Source organism: Onychomys torridus, chromosome 4 (genome assembly GCF_903995425.1).
Source record: "Onychomys torridus chromosome 4, mOncTor1.1, whole genome shotgun sequence".
NCBI classification, from domain to species: domain Eukaryota; kingdom Metazoa; phylum Chordata; class Mammalia; order Rodentia; family Cricetidae; genus Onychomys; species Onychomys torridus.
In genome coordinates this window covers 15,396,997-15,419,758 of record NC_050446.1, presented here as the reverse complement: position 1 = coordinate 15,419,758, position 22,762 = coordinate 15,396,997, and the positions used below count along the sequence as shown (strand labels likewise).

Here is a 22,762-nt window from a genome sequence, read left to right as displayed (position 1 = left end):
GTCCAGGTAAGGGCATCCCTATGGATTCCCTCCATCCATAAGAGGAGGACAGCTGGAGGAGGACTGAGCCAGAGCCAGGCCCTCTCAATGTAGGTCACCGGCACTAGGCCCATGACTGAGGCCATGACAGCACCACTGTTGTGGGCAGGCCAGTAAAGAGGAAGGCAGGTGGGTTTATGAGAGCTAGAGCTGTGGCTAGGGTAGGGTCTTTGGATCCTCAGCAAAAAGTGGCGGAGCTGATACTGAAAGTATGGAGTGTTTGTGTTGGATATGGCTTCCCACTGGCCTCTGTGTCGTACTCCTAGACAATGTAGCCTGACCCAGGGACTTGTGCCTGAACTCAATTGTCGTGACTAGGTAATGATTAGTTCTTGCGCTCAAAAGGCTTAGTTTGAATCCTAGCTTTGCGGCTTTCCATGTGTGCAAGCTGAAGCCAGCCAGCTGCCCCTGCACAATGGCAGTCATGCCTATGAGGTCCGAGTGAGAACCTGGTTAAGGAGCCTTTGGTAACGTAAGGTAGTGCCTCAGGTGTCATTATCGGTGGATAATGGACATAACCATATAAAAATTGAAATGTCATATATGAACAGCAAAATGCTTGACTTGAGGCCCCTCTGCCTCCCATTGCTAACCCTCCAAGAGACCAAGCTGAGGCAGAGACAGAACCTGGGGCAAAACCACACGGAGGAAGGAGGAGGGGCCTGTTCATAGTCCAAGCCTCAGTGTCTTCCCCTTTCCCCCAGGCCCTGGTGTTATGAGGAGAAGGCCAATCTGTGGCAGGTTCACTCTGGGATGGCGCTCCAGGGTAACGGCTTCCAAGGAGCAGGCGGCATAGATAGGGTATGAGGCCCTGGGAGATGCTGAAGCCGGAAGGAGGCCCTTGTCTTGTGGGCAGGAAGTATGAGGTGCTGAGCTGCTCTGAGGGCTAGGGAGCCCTGGAGATCGAGAGCGGGAGGGGTATGTGTCACGGTGGTGAGGGGAGCGGAAGGCGGAAGCATAAGCCGCCACTTTCGCAGGCGGACAAGTGTGCGGCAGAAAGTGTTCCTGGGGCAGGAGAGTCCAGGGGAGCCCCTGAAGGTGAGCTAGGTGGGCTGACCGGGAGTGGGGCTGGGCGAATCTGGGTTAGAGGACCAGAAAATAGAGTTTTATGAGGGCCCTCATGGATGCAGCCAGGGACAGGTACTCCGGATGGAGACAAGTTTCTGGGCTTGCTTGATCAATAACTACTGTGTACCTGATATGAGTCTGACCTCACTGGACCCTTGCCTTTCCTATCTTCCCTCCATGCTATCTATCCCCTGTCTAACGCTATCTGGACCCTCTCTGGTGTCTGTTTCTCCCTCCTTTCCCCAGGGCCTCTAGAAAGCTGTTAGGTGAGGGGTGAAGGGGCAAGGTAACCTATCTTAAGTCTTGATGACTACTGTGGTTGAGGTCCCAGCTGGCCTTGACTGTAGACTCCGGAAGGCTGGAGTCCCCGGAGGGGGCAGGAACAGCTCTGGGTGTGGTCACTCGCACAAATGGAGTCTGGGCTTCAGCCCTGAAAGTGCTCCCTGCCCCACCCTGTACTCCGGCCCCACCCTAAGAGGTTGGACTATTTTCCTCATGTGGAAGAGGGACCATGTCACTCACAAAAGTATCCCTCTGAGGCACTGTAAGGCCCACTAGTGTCTCTTGGAACTGGTCCTCAGCTCCTGCTTCCATATTCCAAGGCCTAGAATTCCATAGTTAGAGTCATTCTTCTACTAAAAGGCTGAGAAGGTTGTCCTATCAGGACCAGGATGGTTAGACGTTAGCCCAGCTTGAAGGGACAGACTCCAAACAGGCATGTCTGCAGCCCTCTGGGTCTATGGAACATCATAGCACCTCCTCCAGCTATGAATAGGAACCACTAGTGTAGAGATCACACTCCAGATGCTGGGGTGAGAGGACCAAGGAAGAGGACCAGGGGAGGCCTGACCTGACCTCCTAGGGGTCCTTTACCTTCTGAGGCCACAGCTGTTCCTGAGCTTTGTTTTAGGTCAGCTCTCCACCCCAATCCCTTTCCCGCTCCCTCCATCACCCTTTGCTCTCTTTGTGAATCTTAGCTGGTTTCACCATTGGTCATGGGGGCCCCTTACCAGCCACATTTGCATGAAATCTCCCTTGGGAGCAAGATGTGGGACCTCCCCTAGTCAATTCTCATAGTGCTCTGGGCCCAAGTTCAGGTAGAGGCACCAAGTTCTATCACTCTGTTCCAGGAAACTCCATTTTGCTTGAGTGTCTTTTGATTGGATGTTCTGGATGTCCTTCCCCCAGGGACACTTGGACAAGACAGTTCACCTCCCGAGACTCTGGAAGGGGCAGGGCTGTTATGGGATAAAAGGAAGGAAGCAAACAAGGCTGAGGGCTGTCTCCTCCAGCAAGCCAAGAACTAATAGTATGTGGATTTGGATGAGCCTGACAAGGAGGTGCACGTGTGCTTGTGTGTGTGTGTGTGTGTGTGTGTGTGTGTGTGTGTGTGTGTGTGTTATTTACTTTGCTTCTCTGGGTGAATGGCAGAGCAGCAGAGTTGGGCTGAGAAGACATGGCAATTTCTTGATCATCTTCCAAGGACCAGGCCCAGCATCAGCACTCAGACCTGCTCCCATTGCATAGCAAACCTGCTGAGTGGCTTTCAGTGCGATTTCCTTATTCTTCAGCTAAGGACCAGGTGAGGTTTCCCTCTGCCACAGGGCTAGTCCGTCGTAGAGTTAGGATGTGAAGATAATATGTGAGTCTCTCCCTCAGCGTTCTTCACTATCACCCTGATGCCAGTTGTTACCTTCCTCCTCAGCATTGGCTTCTCTTGGTGCTCAGTCTCTCATCCTTTTTGTTTTTTCAAGACAGGGTTTCTCTGTGTCGCTCTGGCTGTCCTGGAACTCGCTCTGTAGACCAAGCTAGCCTCAAACTCACAGAGATCCACCTGCCTCTGCCTCCCAAGTGCTAGGAATAAAGGTGTGCACTGCCGGTATCCTGCTCAGTCTCCCATCTTGAAAACTAGATCTGTAAGCCAAGATCAAAAAGCAAATCCATTGTAAAAAGGTACAATCCAGGTGTCTTCTCTGCTTCCTCCTGCTCTCTGAAGACCAAAAAAATTTCTGGGCTGTGGATGTTGCTCAGTTGGTAGTCTTTGCCTAATATGCACAAAGCCTTGGGTTTGACCCCCAACCCCATATAAGCCAGGCATGGCAGAGCACATCTGTAATTCTAGCATTCATGAGGCAGGGGCATTAATATCACCCATGAGTTCAAGGCCAGCCAGAGGTGGTTCCTAAGGAGACCCTATGGTGAAAAAAAAAAAAATAAGAAAAGAAAATAGAAAAACCATCCTTGAAGCGCTAAGGAAGGGGAAGAGGAACTGATGTTCTGGTCCCCTGGGTACTACTTCCCTCCCACCAGCTATGTGTACAGTTTAGCCCCTGCCATATTCTCCTGGAAAAATATCCTCCTAGTGAGTATTGCCTGAAATGCAGAGCTCAAGACTGAGGCAGAGATGTACAGTGAAACAGTGCTGCCCTCTTCCCTACCTCACTGCCTGCTCAGCCTCCCCCTGTCTCTTCTGCAACGTTGTCTTTTCCTGGCCTGGCAGGGCCATTCTGCCTCTCCCAGAATGTGTCCTTAAGCATCACAAGACTCCAAAAAATGAAGAACCACTTTATTTACTTAGAGGCAACAGAACCCAGTTCATGAGGCATAATCTTTTATTGCTGAATCCTTTCCTTGCAACTTTGTTTAATACCTTGGATGAGAGATTTTGAAAGAGACTTTACGGGTCGAATGAAGAGTTTAGTCAGTAAAGGAGCTTGCCACCAAGCCCAAGGACCAGAGTAGGATCCCTGGAATCCACCTGGTGGGAGGAAGAGAACTGATGCCCCCAAGCCGTCCTCACACAGAAATACAAAATAAGCTAATCCATGTAAGAAAGAGGTGTGAGGGGGGAGATTTCACTGGGCTCAGGAGGTGGGGAAAAAAAATACCTGTGACATACATGTGTTCTGCTTTCTTGTTTCTTCATTGGGGGCGGTGGGGAGACCAGTCTCGGTTTTCACCCGGATACCTGCTAGGGCAGCTACGATGGCCATTGGATGGACTACACCCTCAGGTCATCCAGTCCATCCATTCAGGGAGGAATCCTGAAGAACTAAGGAAGGGAGCATGATCTGCCACCCCACTAATGAGACTCCACAGTGAACAGGAAGCCCAAGGGAACCTGCCTTTTCCAAGCTTACTTCCAGGCAACAAGAGCCCTCTGGGTAAGCACTGAGAGTTGAAATAGAGCAATGTGGAATGCAGTCAGGTTGACTTTAGTTGTTTTAAAAGAATCTTGGCCCGGTCAGACCACATACCAACCAGCAGCCTTTGGGTTTCCTTAACTCTCCTCTCTTCCCCTTTACATCAACTTCCCTTGGCCTCCTAAACCCTCTCTCCCTAGGTCTTTCAGATACCAGACCTCAGAGATCTGCTCTCTCCTCTTTGGCCTCTACAAAATTGTAGTTTCTCTCTCCCTCCCTCCCCCCCCCATCTTTGAAAAAATCCAGAGAGGAACACTGGATTTCTTCTGGGAAGGCAAACTCAAATGAAACTCAATATTCAATGATGTCCATGGTAGCCATGAACATATCCCATTATTGCTGCTGTGTGCACATGCATGTGTTTATGTATAAGTACCTATTTGCAAAGAGACCCTGGGATTCCCTCTAGGCTTTGGTGCCCCTGTTCCCATCCCCAAGATCACGCATGGACGCGCCCTGTCCAATGAATTCTGTATTGAGAGTAAGTGAATCATCCTGGCTATGTGCTCAGATGGGACCTGAAACACATGAAGATGTGATGTGTGGGGGGTCAGGGAATGAGGACAAGAGAAGGGACTACACACAGGAGGGAAACCAGGCATGTATACAGGGAGCGGGACTTAGCTGGGAGGCAGGGTGTGAAGCTCTGCCTTACTCTGGGAAGAGAGGGTGGTAGGGCTGCATTGTCTCATGCTCCAGCACCTGTAACCAGAGTGCCTCTCTCCACGCCTCCCTTCTAGCTTCAGTGTGGATCAGTGGTTAGTTGTTGTGCCCGATGGCCTGGTTACTTGAGGAGGCCTTAATATGGATAGTCCATGTTCATCTTTGGCTTGATCATTTTCTACCAGGTGGGCCCAGGGGTGATGGCTACAATTCAGGGAAGTTGCTAATATAAGAGCATCTCCTATATTAGCTTCCTGTCACTCTAACAAATTAAAAAAAAAAAATACCTATAAAGAAAGGATTGTAGCCAAGCGTTGGTGGCACATGCCTTTAATCCCAGTACTCAGGAGGCAAAGCCAAGCGGATCTTTGTGAGTTTGAGGCCAGCCTGGTCTCCAAAGTGAGTTCCAGGAAAGGCGCAAAGCTACACAGAGAAACCCTGTCTAGAAAAACAAAACAAAAACAAAAAAACAAGAAAAGATTGTGTTTCAGCTCACGGTGGTGAAGGTTCTAGCTCATAGCTGACTGGCCCCACTGTTTTGGTTTTGTGGCAAGACATCATGGTTTCCACACATGGCAGAGCAAAGCCATCCAACTCATGGCCCGGTCCCTTTCATGGGCATGCCTCCAGTGAACCCTCCCTCTAGGGGAAGTCTTGTAAAGTTTCTAGTGCTACTCACTAGTGCCAAGCTGAAGACAAGACTGTAATGAATGAACCTTTGAGGGTCCGAACTACAGCAGGTTCTGAGATGTATTTATCCCTTCCCTAATAGAATTAGGACTCTCTGAGGCCTCTTACAGAGAACAGTCAGGGCAGAATGAGCAGGTGCATGGGGAACAAGGTAGCCCATCTTGTCCTTTTGACATAGATAGCAAAGGCTGTAAGTCCTCAGCCAACAGTCCAGGGTTGGAGATATGTGATGGGAACTGGAAGCAAGGACGATGAGTGGAGGCCAACCTACAGTACCTGGAGAAGACTGACGGGCAAGACCAAATTCAGAGCAGAGCTTAAACATAGGAAATGGTTCTGCTTTTTCTGGAAATCTATCTTTGGGAGAATCTGACTTATCAGGAAATAATAGAGGGACCCGAAGCCTGGTCAGGAGCCCTTCCCAGGTTGCTAAATTTCCAAACTTTATTATCATCAGGCAACTCCAGGTTCATATAATAATAAAGTGAGAAATGGAATGTGATATCAGAATAGAGGGAAGAGTGAAACCCAGACAGGGATGTAAACGGAGGCTTTTCTCCATTCCACCCTGTCCTGTAGCCACTTCCAGATAATCACTCAGAGGCATATAGTAGTTATAAATGCTCAGCTGGCAGCTCAGGCTTATTACTGACTAGCTCTTACACTGAAATTAACCCATGATTCTCAACTATGTTTAGCCACGTGGCTTGGTACCTCATCTCTCATCTTGCTTCCTCTGTGTCTGGCTGGCAGCCTTCTGACTCCACCCTTCTTCTTCCCCTCCTTAGTTTGTTTTTTCCAAGCTATCGGCCGAACAGCTTGTTTATTAAACCAATCACAGTGAAAAATCTTCACAGTGTACAGAAGGATCAACCCACAGCATAGGGACACTATTTTCTAGGGTCTTTTAGAAAGAGCCTTTCTGGGTTGGGGATTTAGCTCAGTGATAGAGCACTTGCCTAGCAAGCACAAGGCCCTGGGTTCAATCAGCTCAAAAAAAAAAAAAAAAAGAAAAAGAAAGAAAGAAAGAGACTTTGAAGATAGAGACTAGCATACATATTAGCCCCACCTCATTTCTCTCTGGTATTCTCACCCAAAGCCATGTTTTTTTTAGGTAATCTTAAATGGTAGGTAGATACCACCCAATCTTGGTGTGCAGGGTCTGGTCTGAGGATTACCATCTGTTGGGTGTTGAAGAGTAGGCTGGGTTGTCAGTGATGGCAGCTTCCCTCTGAGGTGGGGCCCTCCATAAAGACCCTCGGTCACAGTGCTGACTTTCTAGGTCCGTCCACTCAAGTCTCAGTAGCAAGGAGGGGTAGCTCCAGGTCCTGTGCTCCTTCATTGATCCCCACACTTTCTTCTGCTTGACATGGAAGAGTTGAACTGTCCCCATGTGTTTCTTACATATTCTCACACCAGTTAAGACCGCCCCCACCCTTTCCACCCTCTCTACCGCCTTCCTGAGGTAGGAACACAGTTTGAGGTCTGGAGGCTGGGAAAGGTTCCAAGGAGATGGTGCTAGTGGAGGCCAGCTGGGCAACAGCACCCCATTCCAACCCCTGTGACACAGGGAGAAGTTCCTTCAGCAGGGAGGGGCTGAGGAAACCATGGAGTGAAGGGCAGAGGTCTGAAGTCAGAGCTGGGCCTCCCTTCCCAGCTATGGGCCATAAGCTGGGTTCGGACTGTGGCTTCCTTGTTTGTGTGTCGGTGAGACAGCAGGTGTGTAGTCACCTTCCAGGTGCCAGGTTATGTGGGTGGTAGTGAACATAGGCATAGCTAACCGGACACATAGAAGGGGCTGTCATTCTTGGCTATGAGGGAGTCAGTTATAGCTGGAGATTGGGAACAACCACCCATGTTCATTTATACTCTGTCCCCTCCGCATACGTCAGTGCAGGCTTCAAGTACACCCCCAGACTTTCAAGACAGAATTATGTCTGAAGAAAGTGAGACCAAAGGAAATGAAAGAAATATTTGATGAAGCCCAGGGGTGTGCTTAACACTGGAAACACATGTCATACATCTGTGTGCTTACCTCTGCACTTCCTGGGGACAACACAAGAGGGAAGCAGGTCCCAAATCGTGAGTTTCAATGTCTAGTAGATTAAAACGAGTCAGTCACTAAGAGAAATCAGGGCCACTCTGGTAGCCGTGCATCTCAATGCAGATGGTAGAGACGGTGGAGACTGCTTCTCAGCGGCATTCTGTATGTTCCTTGGCTGATCTGCCGAGGGCCCACCTCAACTACTAGAGGGAGTGATGTACCAGAAAGCTCACTTCACATTTGAAGCCTCAGGCACACGTGGCCATTGCTTTCTGGTCTCACCCTCTCTGGAAGCCGAGGCTCGCCCCTTTAGGAAGCAGGTGCTGTGCTCCTTGGTGGGGACAGAGGGGCTGGAGCTTCCCCTTCATGAGGCTGAGTGGGGGTGGGGGGGCACTTTAGCTGCTTCTGCCTTAAGTTGCACGACAAACAGGCATATATAGAAGCCGCCTGTGAGCTGGCCTTGTGAATGGTTCAGGCCCACAAACAGGACCCATACTCTGAGACAGTAGGCAAGCCGTGGCTTTGCTGGCCTGGTGCCTGCTGCTCCTGTGAGCTTGCTCCTTGCCTCCATAGCCTCTGTCCGACTCATGCACACTCTGGCTTACAAGTCTTTTCAGCTTTCTGTTGCTCTCATGGTGCCCTGGGGTGTTCTGGCTGTTTCTGCTGCACCTACCTCTGTCTCTAATCCAAACTCCCAAGAGGAAGACCTGATCTGACCCGTGCATTCTTCTTGTGCTGAGCCACACGGGAACCCTTCAGCCAACAGATGGGTGTCTGTGGAACAAGCGCCATTCTGATGCCAGTTTGACGTGGTGAGGTCACAGGGCATGTCTGGTATGCCCTTCCCCATGGCAAGGGTGAGATGGCAGTGTCCCTTAGCAGATGCCCCGGGCATGGGTTCTGGACATGTCTAGCACTTTGGACACAGGACTTCAGTGGATTTTGTCCCTTCTCTCATCCGTGCTCTCCTTGGGCATTTACAGGCTAGATGTGGATTTCCAATCCCCACCTTTGCTCGCACACTTAATTCATGAAATGGGATTGTGAAGACAGACACTACCAAGGGCTTCTGCCCAACCCTCTGCTCTGTGGATGATGGGTGACAATAGACCCTCGGACCACCTTAGGCCCATGGAATTTCTCAACATTCGCCTGGAAGACAACCTACAGTCCTGCCCAGCAACACGCCCAAATGAAATACGTGGTCACCCAGGCCCTTCTGAGCCTTGCCAAGAACGCTCCTGGCCCTTTGACCCCCCTGAATCCGCCGGGCCTGATCCTCATCATGGTGGCTCTGGTGTGGAGCCCACTCACCTGGGAAGCTACTCTCTCCAGGGAGAGGCCAAGCAGGCTCCAGCGTCACTGCAGTCAGTGGGGGACAACTGCTCTTTGGGGAGTCCGCGGCAGAACCAGGGCTCATCCACACAGGTGGTGTTCTGGGCTGGCATCCTGCAGGCCCAGATGTGTGTCCTGGACCTGGAGGAGGAGCTGGAGAAAACAGAGGGACTCAAGGCAGAACTTAGGTGCTGCATCCCTCCACCCGCTAAGGACTTCCTTGGCGATGTGGGCCTGAGCCCCAGCCTGCCCAAGGCAGATGAAGACTCTGGAGATGACAGCAGTGAGCCTGAGGAGGAAAACCAGACCTGGCCTAGGGGACAAATGCCAAGCTCCTCCCCAGAGTGGGGTGCTGAGGAGGACAGCATCTTCTTTGACAATCCACTCTTCCTTGAGAGCCCTGGCTCAGATACCAGTACTGAAGGAGAATGCTTTTCCTGGGGGTACCCAGATTCCCACCCAGATATGAAGCCTCATAGTCCTCAAGCCCTAGATTCTCCACTCCAAGAAGGCACAGGGCTCTGGAGACCAGGAAGTGAGCTGGACTTGGGTAGCGACACTGCTGATCGTGGTGGGTGTGCCACCCCTCCATTCCCTGTGCCCTCCTATAAGCTTCACCCCTGCTTGGCCTTAGGGTCCACTGAAGGGGCCCCCACTGTACCTCCCGATCAGGAGGGTGAGGTAAGTTGGCTGAGGGCTGTGCTGGGGACATGGCGGGGAGGGCCTTCCTCAGGGGCACAGGTCCGGGACACTGTTCAGAAGGTAGAGTGGGGAGAAATCTAAGGTGAGGGAACACCCAACTGACCAGTGTGTTTGCAGCCTGGGAGACAGTGCTAAAGTGTTTCCTGTGCCGGCTCGGGGACCTGAGAGCATGTATAAAAGCTGGGTGTGGCAAAGTGCACTGAAGGCAAGAGTGGAGACAGGATTCCAGGATCTCAGTGGCCAGCTGGTCTAGGCAAATGGCAAGCCCCAGGTTTAGTAAGAGATACTCGGTCTGAAAATAAATAAATAAATAAATAAATAAATAAATAAATAAGGCAGAGAGCAACAAAGGAGGATACTAACATCAACCTCTGTCTTCTACATGTCAGACATGCTCACCTGAAAGCACCACTCACACTCAGAGAGAGAGAGAGACAGACAGACAGACACACACACACACAGAGGCATATGGAAATAAATGCCTCTGTACATACACATACTCTCTCTGTCTCTGTCTCTGTCTCTCTCTGTCTCTCTCTGTCTCTCTCTCTGTCTCTCTCTCTCTCTCTCTCTCTCTCTCTCTCTCTCTCTCTCTCTCACACACACACACACACACACACACACACACACACACACACACATACAAAGATTGACTCATGTAGACTTTAGGAATGTTATCAGTACAATAATGTCATTTGGAGCACAGATGCAATTAAGTCCCGGTGTCTCCATGTCACCAGCTTCAAGGAGCTAAGTCTAGATGACTGGCTTAGAGAACAGGCAGCCCCTCCCTTCACGGTGTTCCAAGCCATCCTGAGATCCTCCCTTCTAGCTCCCAGGCATCTCCAGCTGTCACTGAGCAGCCTAAGATGACCTTTATCCCCAACAGAGAGCTGTGTATTTTAGGAGAGTTATCCTCTCTTTTGAGAGATTTTAACATCGTGTTACTTTTAGCTCAGGATCCTTCATTTTCCTGTTGTGCAGGGTCAGCAGATCAGACCTTTATGACAATGGTATAGGAGCCTTGATATCAACCAGGGTTTGTGGTTTGTCGTAAGTTATTCAAGGCCGTTAGGGGAACAGTTTTCCCAGAAAGTCTCTGCTTTAGAGATAAGGGGAACTCAGGATGGCAGAGAAGACTGGAACCTTCTAATCTCTCCCATTCCCAAAGAACAATGACCATCAGAGGACTACAGTCCGTTGGGGGTACCTTGTCTCAGGACCTCCCTCCAAGGCTCTAAGTCCTTAGAGAGAAGCCTGGGAACTCCATCCAGGAGTGGGTGGGCATTATCCTTCCTATAACACACCCCATCTGGGGGTGGGAGCAACCACACGTGGGGCCATCTGAGCAACCTGTGAGGAGGAAAGGTCTTCCAGGGAGTGGGGAAGGGCCTGGAACAATTTTGCGAGCAAACCAAGGGTCCCTTCTTTCAGACTGTCCTGGAAGATGCTCTTAACCCTGGCTCACCTAAGGCACCCTCTGTGGACCATGAATTGATCCGGGAATCAGATAACTTCGGATTTGACCTGAGTCCTGCCTCCACACATTCTGTGCAGCCTTGGGCAAGTCTCTTCCACTCTGTGCCTTACCTTCCCCATCTTTGAAGCACTCTGAACCCACTGGTTTCCAGGGCTCCTTTGGTGTGGTGCCTCTCCCATCCACAGTTCCTCTTCTGTATAACAGTACTGAGACTGTTGTCCCTGGGTTCTGGGAGGAAGGGCTTCTAGGAGGGAGGGTCTTCCATGTAGTCTTGACATGGTTCATTTTAGCTTTTTCCATCCTTCTCTCTTCATTCCTCCTGCCTCCAGCTCTCCCAGACCCCCCAGAGCCTCTCTGACCTGGCCCCACCCACACTTGAGGACCTGCAGACAGAAGATCCTTCCTGGCCCCAGGAGCATCATATCTCCCAGAATGGAGGTGAGATCCAATGTGGGGATCTGGGAAACTGGGTGATGGGAGGCTTTGGGATTCAGAGCAAAGACAAAAGTCCTTGTTGAATTCATTATACTGTGTTGGAGACAGACATGCTTAGGATTAATTATTCTGTGCCTTCATAGATAAAATGAGCTTTCCAGGACTTATAGAATGAAGGGTTATATACAAGCCACAGCATTTCTCATGTACTGGCTCAGTAGAAGTCCTGAACCCTGAGCTGTATGGGGCCTGGAGTCCTGGGAGCTGCCACCAGATAGACAGGGAGAGTTCACTGTCTGCAGAAGAATGGGACATCCCGCCCAGCTCCAGGGAGGTACCCAAGGGAAGGAGGTCTGAGGACAGCTGCCAGCTGTTTTCCTGTCCCCAGACCTGAGTGTGCTCATTCCTGCCATTCCTCAGGTGAGAGGGATGCTTCTGGCTGTTTCCAGGAGCCCATGCCCTGCACCGTGGCCCCCCAGAGAAGCCAAGCCTCTTTGCTGGAGCCTAGCTGCCCAGAATCCCAGGACAGAGGCTCTGGCCCCAGGTCCAGCCAGGTATCTTCCCAGGAGGGCAGTCCACACGTTGAGCTCCACAGCCCCAAGTGGCCACAAGATGCCTCACACCCTTTGCTCCCGGAGAAGGATGAATCAGAGTTAAGTTCTCTGAAGAAAGAAGAGACAGAGATGGCCCCAAACCTAAGACAGGAGGCAGAGTGTGAAGATCCAGCCAGGACTGAGGAAGCTTCAGCTACCTGGCACCGTGTTCGCTTGACTTCTGCAGAAGGGTGAGTCTCGGGCCAGCTGGCTCCTATAGGAATACCCTGGTTTGGTGGAGCCTGAGAGAAGCACATTGAATCGAAGGTGGTAATGCTTACTTCAGTCTCCATGGCCACGTTACATGGATTATATAGGATTACATGAGTACAATTCCAGAAGATTGGAATGTTTAAAAGCACACAGAGCAGAGAGTTACAGAGAGCCAAGACTCAAACATGCAAAAGCAGAATCATTAGTGTCCCCAGCCAGGCACCAGGAGAGGAAGAAGGGAAGAAGTCTAGGGGACCTGACTGGAGCCCTGTGAAGGATTGTAGGTACGAGCTAGTGAGTAGGGATTACAGATTGTTTCTGAACTTAACATTAATGGCAAACATTCACTAAAGTGTCTGGGCCCAGATGCTCACTGGGATCTCAGCAAGGGGAGACATGACTGGGACTGGGATACTATGTCTTGGCACTCATAGCAGGAATTTTGTGACCTCAGAACTACAGCATAGGTAGGGACAGGTCCATAAGGAAGCCTGCTGAGGTGACTACCTGCCCCAGTGTACTACTTCAAAGCTTTCAGCCCTTCTGAGTCTATATGAGTCTGGATGGCTAAATAGGGGTCATACTAACAGAAGCCAGTCGGGGTTCAGACCATGAACCTTACAGTGTGGCAACCTCAAGGTGAACCCTGCTCCCATTTCAGGACCCTTGGGTGGTAGCACTAGAATGTCAGTTGGTGTCACAGTCAGAAAACCCTCCTTTCCATAAACCTGGAAGCCTTGTTGCCCTGGAGCCTCTCAGAGGCTGGGTAACCATAGAAGACTTGGAATCTGCAGGCTCATTGTACCAAAGATGAAAGCAAATCCAACCCAGGCCAAAGCTAGTCAATTCACCCGAAATGGCAACCTTTCCAAGAAAATGAAGGAAAAAATAGGTATCACTTGGACTTTACCTGGGTAAATGCTACCAGATATGGTATAAATAAAATTAATATTGTATTTAACAGTATGTAGGAATTTTTTTATTTCCCCTGGCCCTCACTCATTTATACTTGACTTTTCATAGTAAGAGCATGATGGCATTTTTCAACTATACTTTAATGGAGCCATACATAACTCATATAGCATATGACCCACTGATTTAAAGTATGCAATTCCCCATTATATAGTGTTTCCCCCCAACATGACTCCCCATCTAGACATAGTTTTAACAACAATACTATTGATGAGGTCATTTGTTATATTGTGTTTTAGGGCTTTCTTCTCAGGTGTATCCAGATGATCCTCTTTAGATGTGACGAGTGCCCAGCTATTTGTATTGCCTCATCTTCAGTGCTCATCGGCCTAGCCCCTCCCCATTGTCAGTGGTTCTCTTGTGGTTCCTACAGACTTCTAGCGCTACTGTCATGGACCTCATGAGATCCCACCCACCCACCCCCCCGCCCGCCCTGGGGTTTGGAATTTCAGTTTCCAGTGACTGTTGTATTTATGCTCTGTGTGTCCTGATAGTGTGTTTATTACTGGGCTCTGGGATGTTTAGGAGGCTTAGGAAGGAGGGAGTTACCAGCGAAGCTCCCACCCTCTGACCCACTCATTGGCGTGAAGGAGGCTGTTGGGTGAATTTCAATGATCAGCCATTTCTCAGTGATTGTTTTCAAGTGACCCTACGTGTTCAGCTCCCTGAGTGGAAACTTAGATAATGAATATGTGAATACCTGCAATACCTGACATCTGGTTGTAAGGTTTCAGGGGAACAGGAGTCAGGTCGGGCTGGGATTGGGAATCTTAGTTTAAGTGTCCTCTGTGGTGTGGTTTGCCTGTGTCTGTGTAAGTCTATCATATAGGTCACCAGCCAGTCTTATGGAAAGAGCTGCGAGGCAGGGAGAGGGCACATCAGAAATCTCCTCTGACCCCCTCCAGTTTTTGACATTCCTAAGCCAGACTGACTCCCTCTTCTACCTGATCCTCATACCTTACATCCTCTGTCACTCTAGAACTAAGAGTTGGGTATGGGGCTGAGGCTGGGGCACAGAGGCATGAGGATGGCTGCAGATAAAGAAATAACCCTGCCTGTCTTAAGCTAGGGTTTCTAGTGCTGCGACAAGACACCATGACCAAAGAAACTTGGCGAGGAGAGGGTTTATTGGGCTTACACTTCAGCATTGCTGTTCATCACTGAAGGAAGTCAGGACAGGAACTCAAACAGGGCAGGATCCTGGAGGCAGGAGCTGATGCAGAAGCCAGGAAGGGGTACTGTTTACTGCCTTGCTTCCACAGTTCTGCTTAGCCTGCTTTCTTATAGAACCCAAGACCACCAGTCCAGGGATGGCACCACCCATCATGGGCTTGGCCCTCCCCCATCAATCACTAATTAAGAAAATGTCCTACAACTGGATCTTACGGAGGCATTTTCTCAATGGAGGCTCCCTCCTTTCAGGTGTTTCTAGCTTGTGTCAAGTTAACATAGAACTAGCCAAGTCAGCACCTCATTGAGGGTGAACAACACACCACTGAGGTCCCCACAGGGCTCCACCTGCCACTCAAGATGAGATAAGCTTGCGACATCTTTGTGGCTTACCTGGGGAAATGTCCCACCAGCTTGGCTCCAGTCCCATGGGTCTTGTTTCAGTACTTCTCTGAGATCTCCTGGCCCCAGCCCAGCCCGACACAACTTTGACCCTATCTCTCCATGCTGAGGACCTAGGTTCAGCTTCTCCAGACCCCACCTTCCCAAAGCCCAAGAGTCATAGTTCTAACCCTGAACTCTGGCTACTTCTTCCTATGGCCTTGGAGGACATTTGACATGCATGTCCACACAATGGATTTTTCTGAGGACACTGTTGGATTTTTCTAGGCTTCCTGAGAGCCCCACACCCCAAGCTCAATCTCCAGAGGAAGGCTGGAGGCCATCATCTAGAGACAAGATGGCTAATAACATCAGAAATGACAAGGGGGCCTGGGACCTAGCCTTGCGCCTCTATCACCTGAATGGTTTCCGGAAGTCTGAAGTGGCTGCCCACCTACGCAAGAAGTAAGGAGCTTTTGAGACGCAAGGGTAAGGCAGTACAGGAGGGAGCATAGGCTTCCTCCACTGGCCATCCCACTCTGGCCTTTCCCTGACCAATATCGGCTTTGTTTCCCTCCAGCTTTATCATTACCTCTCATCCCTTTATCTCCATTCCGGCTCCTCCTCATCCCATCTCATCTCCCCAACCCCATTCTTGACCAGCTCTACTTCTTAATCTCACCTAAAACTCTTGACTCCTCCCCTTGCCCACCCCGGCCTCCACATGGCCTATCACAGGTAACGTTGACCCAAGTAGCAGGAGCAAGCTAGCCATTCTTGGGACATGGTACCTAGCTAGCCTGGTTGTACTTTTCCCTTATTTGGCTCTTACCACCCTGGGTCCCCTCTGTACCTGCAGCTCGGCCTGATGCCCAGCACCATCTTTATCTCTTTGCCCTCCATAGCAATGACTTCAGCAGGGCTGTGGCTGAGGCGTACTTGTCCTTCTTCCAGTTCGAAGGCCAGAGCCTGGACCGAGCCCTCCGGTAAGGTCTTCTGGCCCTCTGAGGGGCCAGGAGTTGGATGTGGGGGTGGTTAGGGACAGCTGCAAGGCAGTAGTTCCAAGCTCCTGGGGTGTGTGGCTCTGTTTAATCCTGGCTTTCTTGAGCAGGGGGTTCCTCCAGGCCCTGGTGCTCAGTGGAGAGACTCAGGAGCGGGAACGAATTCTCTACCAGTTTTCCAAACGCTTCCATTACTGCAATCCTGGGGCCTTCCCCTCAGTAGGTATGGAGGGTGGGGCCAAGGGTGGGGCAGAGGATTTGGGGGGGTGGCATAGAAATAGCCCGTGTTTACTCGGGGTTCACTGGGCATCAATCAGCTGCTGGGAGTATGTTGGGGCTCTAGAGAAATGGGGGAAGTCACCCTTAGGGTGGGCAGAAGCCACAGAAGTCTAGATTCCAATGAGCTTTGTACTTGCCTCTCTTGGGGACAGATTCTATACACACCTTGACCTGTGCGATTATGCTCCTCAACACAGACCTGCATGGACAGGTAAGGAGTGAGAAACGCATAGAGAGCTGATGTGGGGGTCTGGGTGGAGGATGGCATGGTGATGAGAGCAAAAAGGGACCAGCGGCTGGAAATGTGTCAGGCAGGGCCCAGGAGTTCCCCAGTGACCACCTAGGTATATTCTCTCCGGGTGGGTGTTCAAACTGACTCACTTCTCCATGGCCACAGAACATTGGAAAGAGCATGAGCTGCCAGGAATTCATAACCAACCTGAATGGACTACAGGATGGCAGGAACTTCCCCAAGGAGCTCCTAAAGGTAAGGCTCCTTACAAGGCCAGGACCCTCTCTGTCTTCTCTGTCTGCAGCCTGAAACTCTAGCTCCAAGGGGAAATTAGAGCTCAGACATGGCTTGGATGAAAGGGCCTTATGAGGACAAGGTTTGCCTGTGTGTCTCTGTCTGGTAGCATCAGCGGTATCCTGGGATTTGTTGGCTGTGCAAATGGACATCCTTGGACCTTCAGAACCACACTCCATGCATCTGAAATGTTTTGTTACCTTCTCAGAGGATTGTTACCCCTTTGAAGTCTGACAAGTGTTGATATATCACATGAATGTATGAGACACAAAGTTCCATGTAAGGAAAATCCTGCTCTCGGGTTTGGGAACTGGGTGTTCCTAGTTTTAGTTCTAATCTTGAGCAGAATGCCCCCTCAACTTGCTTCAGAAAGAAGTGACCATCACAATGTCATTATCAAGATGATGAAAGCTCGCTGGGTGGTGGTGGTGGTGGCGGCGGCGCACGCCTGTAATCCCAACACTCAGGAGGCAGAGGCAGGTGGATATTGGTGAAATTATGAAGGCCACTCCACATAGTTAAAAGGGAGGTTTATTTTGGGGGGGAAACTTACAAGTGAAGGGATAGTTTACAGGGTCTGGGAAAGGTATGGCGCAGTCCGGCTGTGTTCTCTGGAGAACTCTGTTCGGACTAACTCCAGCGTCCAGGGTCCCAGAACCAAGAGAGCCACGCATCCAGGTCCCAAGTCTTCGGGGTCCTCTCTCAGCCCCACCTGTAGGCGTGACTGTTACGGAAGCCTCAGTGGGGGTTGGAACTTCCAAGTCAACGCTGGAATGGCTATCCACTACAGGTGGATCTCTGTGAGTTCAAGGCCAGCCTAGTCTACAGAGCTAGTCCAGGACAGGCTCCAAAGCTACAGAGAAACCCTGTCTCAAAAAAAAAAAAAAAAAAAGAAAAAGATGGGTTGGGGATTTAGCTCAGTGGTAGAGCACTTGCCTAGCCATCGCAAGGCCCTGGGTTCGGTCCTCAGCTCCAAAAAAATCAAAAAGATGAAAGCTGTCAGGAGCCATGCACTGTGCCTGGCTCCCACGTGTTTCACAAGCAGCTGCACCACTGGCTCTTTCATCTGCTTACTGATCATTTCTCGAACATTTCCTGTGTTCCGAGTTACTTGGCCAGGAACATCAAGGGCTATAAAAGCAAGCAAGGTGCATTACTCCAAAGTTCTAACTCAGTATTCATTCATTCATTTACCAATTGCGTATTGTGTGAGTGTTGTTCAGCCGAGCTCCTTCTCTGTCAGAACAGTATGTGAGTGAGTCATGTTCTCTCCCAAAGTTTAGAGTTTACTAAGCTTGTGCAGGGAAGAGCCTTGGCTACTTTGATATCTTTATGTCTCCAGTGCCCAGCACAGGGATGGATGGGTGGATGGATGGATAAATGGGTCATGACTGCTTGCCCGTTCGGGAGAAAGACAACTATGATGGGATAGAGGAAAGAGGTAGTATGTATGCCCATAGATGTCTGCCAACAAAATGAATACAGGTACCATAGGCCCTCCACTGTCTCTGTGCTTCTGTTCCAGGCCCTCTACTGGTCCATCCGAAGTGAGAAGCTTGAGTGGGCTGTGTAAGTAAGAGCTGCTCTCTCCCTCTGCTTCCTGCCCTTCATTCCTACCTCTGGGCCGATCTACTCACCGTTGCCCACCTGAGAACTGGAGAAGTGTGTGGTGCCAGGGGCAGGAGGCTGGGCCAGTTTTGGGGAAGGCAGGGGAACTTGGGCACTACTGGAGGAGCCACAGCTGGTGAGGGGTGGTTGCTGCAGTGCTATCCAGGGGTTGATAAGTCGTCTTTTGATGAGATTTTCCTCCAGGAGGTCCCTATTATATTCCTCCCCAGTAAGAGATGGTGCTGAGTCCCCAAGAGGCAGAGGTACTTGTCCCACCAACATTCCCACCCTGATTCTCTGCCATCCAGAGATGAAGAGGATGCAGCCAGACCTGAGAAGGACCAGCCCTCTCCCTCAGCTGGCAAGATAAGCAGCCCCTTCCTCCAGATAGCTCAGGACCCCACAGTGCCCACCTATAAGCAGGGCATCCTGGCTCGGAAGATGCACCACGATGCCGATGGCAAAAAGAGTGAGTGTCTGCTTCCTGGAAGCAAAGGTGTACATAGGGAGAGCTCTACCTGGGGACTGTGCCCTATATTGTGGTGCAGAGAAGAACGAGGGATCTGTGCCCTGGGTGGGCAAACACATTACACTTTATAGGAAGGGGGCTGAGTAGAATTGTTTGTTCCTAAGTATGTGCACCTGGGGTCTGGGGCGAGATCGTTTTGTTTCTGAGTGGGGAGCCTTTAGATGTCTGTTTTCATTGTACATGTTTTCCTGTGTTGGTGTGCTCTGTGTGTTCATGTGCCTCCTTGTGAGGGTGTAAGGGGTGCGTGCCAGGACTCTGTGCATACTTGTATTGAGTCTATCTGGATGTAGTGCCACCACCCACTTTTGTGTCTTCCCTTGGGACAGCGCCCTGGGGCAAGCGAGGCTGGAAGATGTTCCACACCTTACTGAAAGGGATGGTTCTCTACTTCCTGAAGGTAGGAGGGTAGTCAACGGCACAAATTATTGACTTCCCAGGGCTGGGGCGAGGAAGGCAGGGCAGAGGGATAGAAAAGTGCTGTGAAGACTGGGAATGGTATCTTAGGACACAAGTTACAGAGGCTTCAGAAGTGGGCAGCTGAGGGCAGCATCATTCTGGATGCATGCCAATCGTTACAGTGCTAGTTAGAATCCAGCTAACGGGGTCAAGGAGGTCCAGGACAAGGAGGTCCAGGACGGTGGGGTGAGTGGGCAGCTGATAACCTCTTCACTGAGCCCCTGTATCTGGTGGCAGGGAGAGGGCCACTGGCTGGATGGACAGAGTTTGGTGGGACATCTCGTGGATGAGCCCGTGGGAGTGCACCACTCACTAGCCAGCCCAGCCACCCACTATACCAAGAAGCCCCATGTCTTCCAGCTTCGGACTGCAGACTGGCGTCTCTACCTCTTCCAGGCACCGTGAGTCCCTAGAGTGGGAGATAGGGGGCAAGGTCTCAGTGCCCTGACAATTTTTATTGGTCCCAACCCTGATGAGAGCTACGACCTTAACCAGGAAACCTTAAAGTTCTGTTCGGGGAGAGGTGCTGGAACGCAGACAGATGTGTGAACACAGCTGACCCCTCTCCACAAGATCCTCTTCCTTGTATGTTAACAGAAGATTCTAGAATGTCACCAGTGACTGTTTTTGACATTTGATATAAACTCTGTTGCCAACCTGGTTTTTCCTCTGGCAGACAAAATTCAGTCACACACACCCCCTGCCCCTCACCCCCACTAAAGCTAGGCTTCTGGTTTGGGGAGGCAGTAGAAGTGTGGGGAGAGGGGAGGCCAACCCCCTGGGGACACGTGACTTCTTTTGCCTGCAGCACCGCCAAGGAAATGGCCTCTTGGATTGCGCGCATCAACCTGGCGGCCGCCACACACTCGGCACCCCCCTTTCCAGCTGCAGTGGGCTCCCAGCGTAGATTCGTGAGGCCCATCCTGCCCATGAACCCGGCCCAGAGCTCCCTGGTACTGCCTCACCTAGCCAACCTGGGGGGGGGGGGGGCAGGGAGGGCAGAAGTGGATGCAGGAATGAGAGGGGGTGGGAGTGGGAGGGCCTGAGCAGTCGCCCAGCAGGAGGAGGCGGTGATCCTAGCGGAGCACTAGCCACGGGAGACTGCTCAAGCTGGATCGGAAGTTCGAGAGAGGCAGGGAGCAGGGAGCGAGCAGAAGATGAGTCAGCTTCTCCTTCACCTTCCTCTCCCAGGAGGAGCAGCATCGATCCCACGAGAACTGCCTGGATGCTGCCTCCGATGACCTGTTGGATTTGCAGAGGAACCTGCCCGATCGACGCGGCCGCAGCCGCGACCTGGAGGAGTACCGCTTGCGGAAGGAGTATCTGGAGCACGAGGTGAGCAGCTGGGTGTCTTCTGGCTGCCCAGGCCAGCCCGCCTGTTGGCTGGATCCTCTGTCGCCCTCTCCCGGCTGCCTCTGTCCCAGAACCAGGAAGACTGGTTTAGGGACACCTCCAGCCAAAAGTGAGTGGGGTCAGTGAGCACTAAAGACCCTTTGCCTTTCATCCCAAGAACACTTATAGGATACTTTGTCCTCTAAGGAGTATATGTAGCTTTTCCTAGAATGAAGTAAAAACTATATTGCTGAATTATCCCTTTTATTACCTACCTAATGCTTTGATTGCCTGCATGGATTATCTCAATTAACAGTAAGTTTCCTGCTCATGCCCCTTACGTAGCCCACTCCCTCCCTAGCTTTCAAAGTCTCTGCCCAGGCCTTTGTAATATTGGTTGCTTTCATGGTGATGATTGCCCCACTTCCCAGAGGTCTTTGAGTAAGGTAAGGACCCAGCTTGTCCCTATTGCAACCCATCTGGGCCCTTTATCTATTGACCAACTCAGCTTTTAAAAAGCACATAAAAATAATTCATACCCAGCTAGCCCCCCAGGGCAGGGTCCAGTGTGTTGTGAACTGGGAATGGTATTCTGGATTCAGGGCCTTCAGAGTATCAGCAGATGAGGGCCGTCAGCATCATGTTCCCCAGATGGCAGTTGTTCAGAAGCATGATTAGACCCCAGTGGGCTCATTCCATGTAGATGCTTAGGAGCTGTGCAGAACTCTTAGGGCACCCCTCTACCCTGATAGCTTCAAACACCCGGGCGCTACCCTTAGGAGTCGGGATTGTGCTAAAGTGTCTGATTACGTGTTGTAGAAAACTCGATATGAGACATACGTGCAGCTTCTAGTGTCCCGCCTACACTTTCCACTGGGGGACCTGGCTCTGTGGGAAGATCAAGTTGGGAAGGAAACAACTGAAGGCTCTCGGGAGCTGAAGCCCAGCCTGAAGAAGTCCCACTCCAGCCCATCGCTGCACCAGGATGAGGCCCCCACCACGGCCAAGGTGAAACGCAACATCTCAGAGCGCAGAACATACCGCAAGATCATTCCCAAGAGAAACCGCAATCCGTTGTGAAGCCATTGTCATCTCACGGACACTGACCCCAGCACTGGGGTAGACTTGAAATGAAACCTTACGTTCCCATGGTGAGGGATGAGGCACCGTCCCTTCTGTGATGAAGGATGGAGCATTTCTCTGTGTCCTCCATTCTCTGGATCTCTAGAACTTTCTTAAGCCTGCCATACTTGCTCACTGTCCCCCATGGCAGCTCCTCCACCACCGGCCATTCAAGAGGAAGGCTGAGTGAGGACTTGGTCCCATTTACAGAGTTTGTCCCGTGTGCTCCATCCCCTAAAACACAGAGCCGCCGGGCGGTGGTGGCGCACGCCGTTAATCCCAGCACTTGGGAGACAGAGCCAGGCGGATATCTGTGAGTTTGAGGCCAGCCTGGGCTACCAAGTGAGTTCCAGGAAAGGCGCAAAGCTGCACAGAGAAACCCTGTCTCGAAAAACAAAAACAACACCACACACACACACACACACACACACACACACACACACACACACACAGCCATTCCATTCCCTGGGTTTCTGGGATGCAGCTTAAGACAGTCTAGCCAGAGCGGTCACATCACTGGAAGCAGTATTGTTTGGGAATTAGGTGGTCTATGGGGGGGGGGGGTCTAAGCGGAATAGGGCAGGATGTCTTGGGAATTCCTAACCAGCACATTGTAACCCCAAGCAGGGTGACTCCAGCACTGCCCACTAGGGGGCAGCCTTCTCACAGGAGCCTCGGCAGGTTAAAGGCTCAGGGAGGCTGTGGGGCTTCAGGCTTCTGATCGTCAGGCTGCTTTGTCCTCCAATCAGCAGATGCCTCCGGGGCAGATGAGAGGGCTGCATGCCCAATTGTTAATCAACAGAGCAGAGCTTGTGGCCGCGCCAGGCCACTCAGTAGGAATGGGGGCCTCTAGAGCTCTGTGGAGAACTCTTGAACAAGGAGCCTTTGTTTTCTGAGTGCATTGAGGGTGTTTCTTCAAGT

General features: G+C 51.1%; 1 protein-coding gene across 2 annotated transcripts in view; it reads left to right on the top strand.

Moving 5' to 3' along the window:
• The window catches only part of Psd4 (pleckstrin and Sec7 domain containing 4), a 36,858-nt gene extending 14,720 nt beyond the window's left edge, over positions 1-22,138 (top strand). Inside the window, exons 3-18 of one of the 2 annotated variants that reach the window (XM_036184955.1) lie at positions 8,691-9,723; positions 11,179-11,307; positions 11,554-11,662; positions 12,080-12,443; positions 15,277-15,453; positions 15,894-15,974; positions 16,100-16,212; positions 16,421-16,479; positions 16,666-16,755; positions 18,320-18,363; positions 18,711-18,871; positions 19,258-19,328; positions 19,625-19,788; positions 20,196-20,340; positions 20,579-20,722; positions 21,539-22,138. In XM_036184955.1, coding sequence (XP_036040848.1) covers positions 8,800-9,723; positions 11,179-11,307; positions 11,554-11,662; positions 12,080-12,443; positions 15,277-15,453; positions 15,894-15,974; positions 16,100-16,212; positions 16,421-16,479; positions 16,666-16,755; positions 18,320-18,363; positions 18,711-18,871; positions 19,258-19,328; positions 19,625-19,788; positions 20,196-20,340; positions 20,579-20,722; positions 21,539-21,799 — 3,036 coding nt within the window. In that variant the 5' untranslated portion in view covers positions 8,691-8,799 and the 3' untranslated portion in view covers positions 21,800-22,138. The remainder of the gene's footprint in view (positions 1-8,690; positions 9,724-11,178; positions 11,308-11,553; positions 11,663-12,079; positions 12,444-15,276; positions 15,454-15,893; positions 15,975-16,099; positions 16,213-16,420; positions 16,480-16,665; positions 16,756-18,319; positions 18,364-18,710; positions 18,872-19,257; positions 19,329-19,624; positions 19,789-20,195; positions 20,341-20,578; positions 20,723-21,538) is intronic. The other variant, XM_036184956.1, reaches the window with a different exon arrangement.
• The last annotated feature ends 624 nt before the right edge of the window (positions 22,139-22,762 follow it).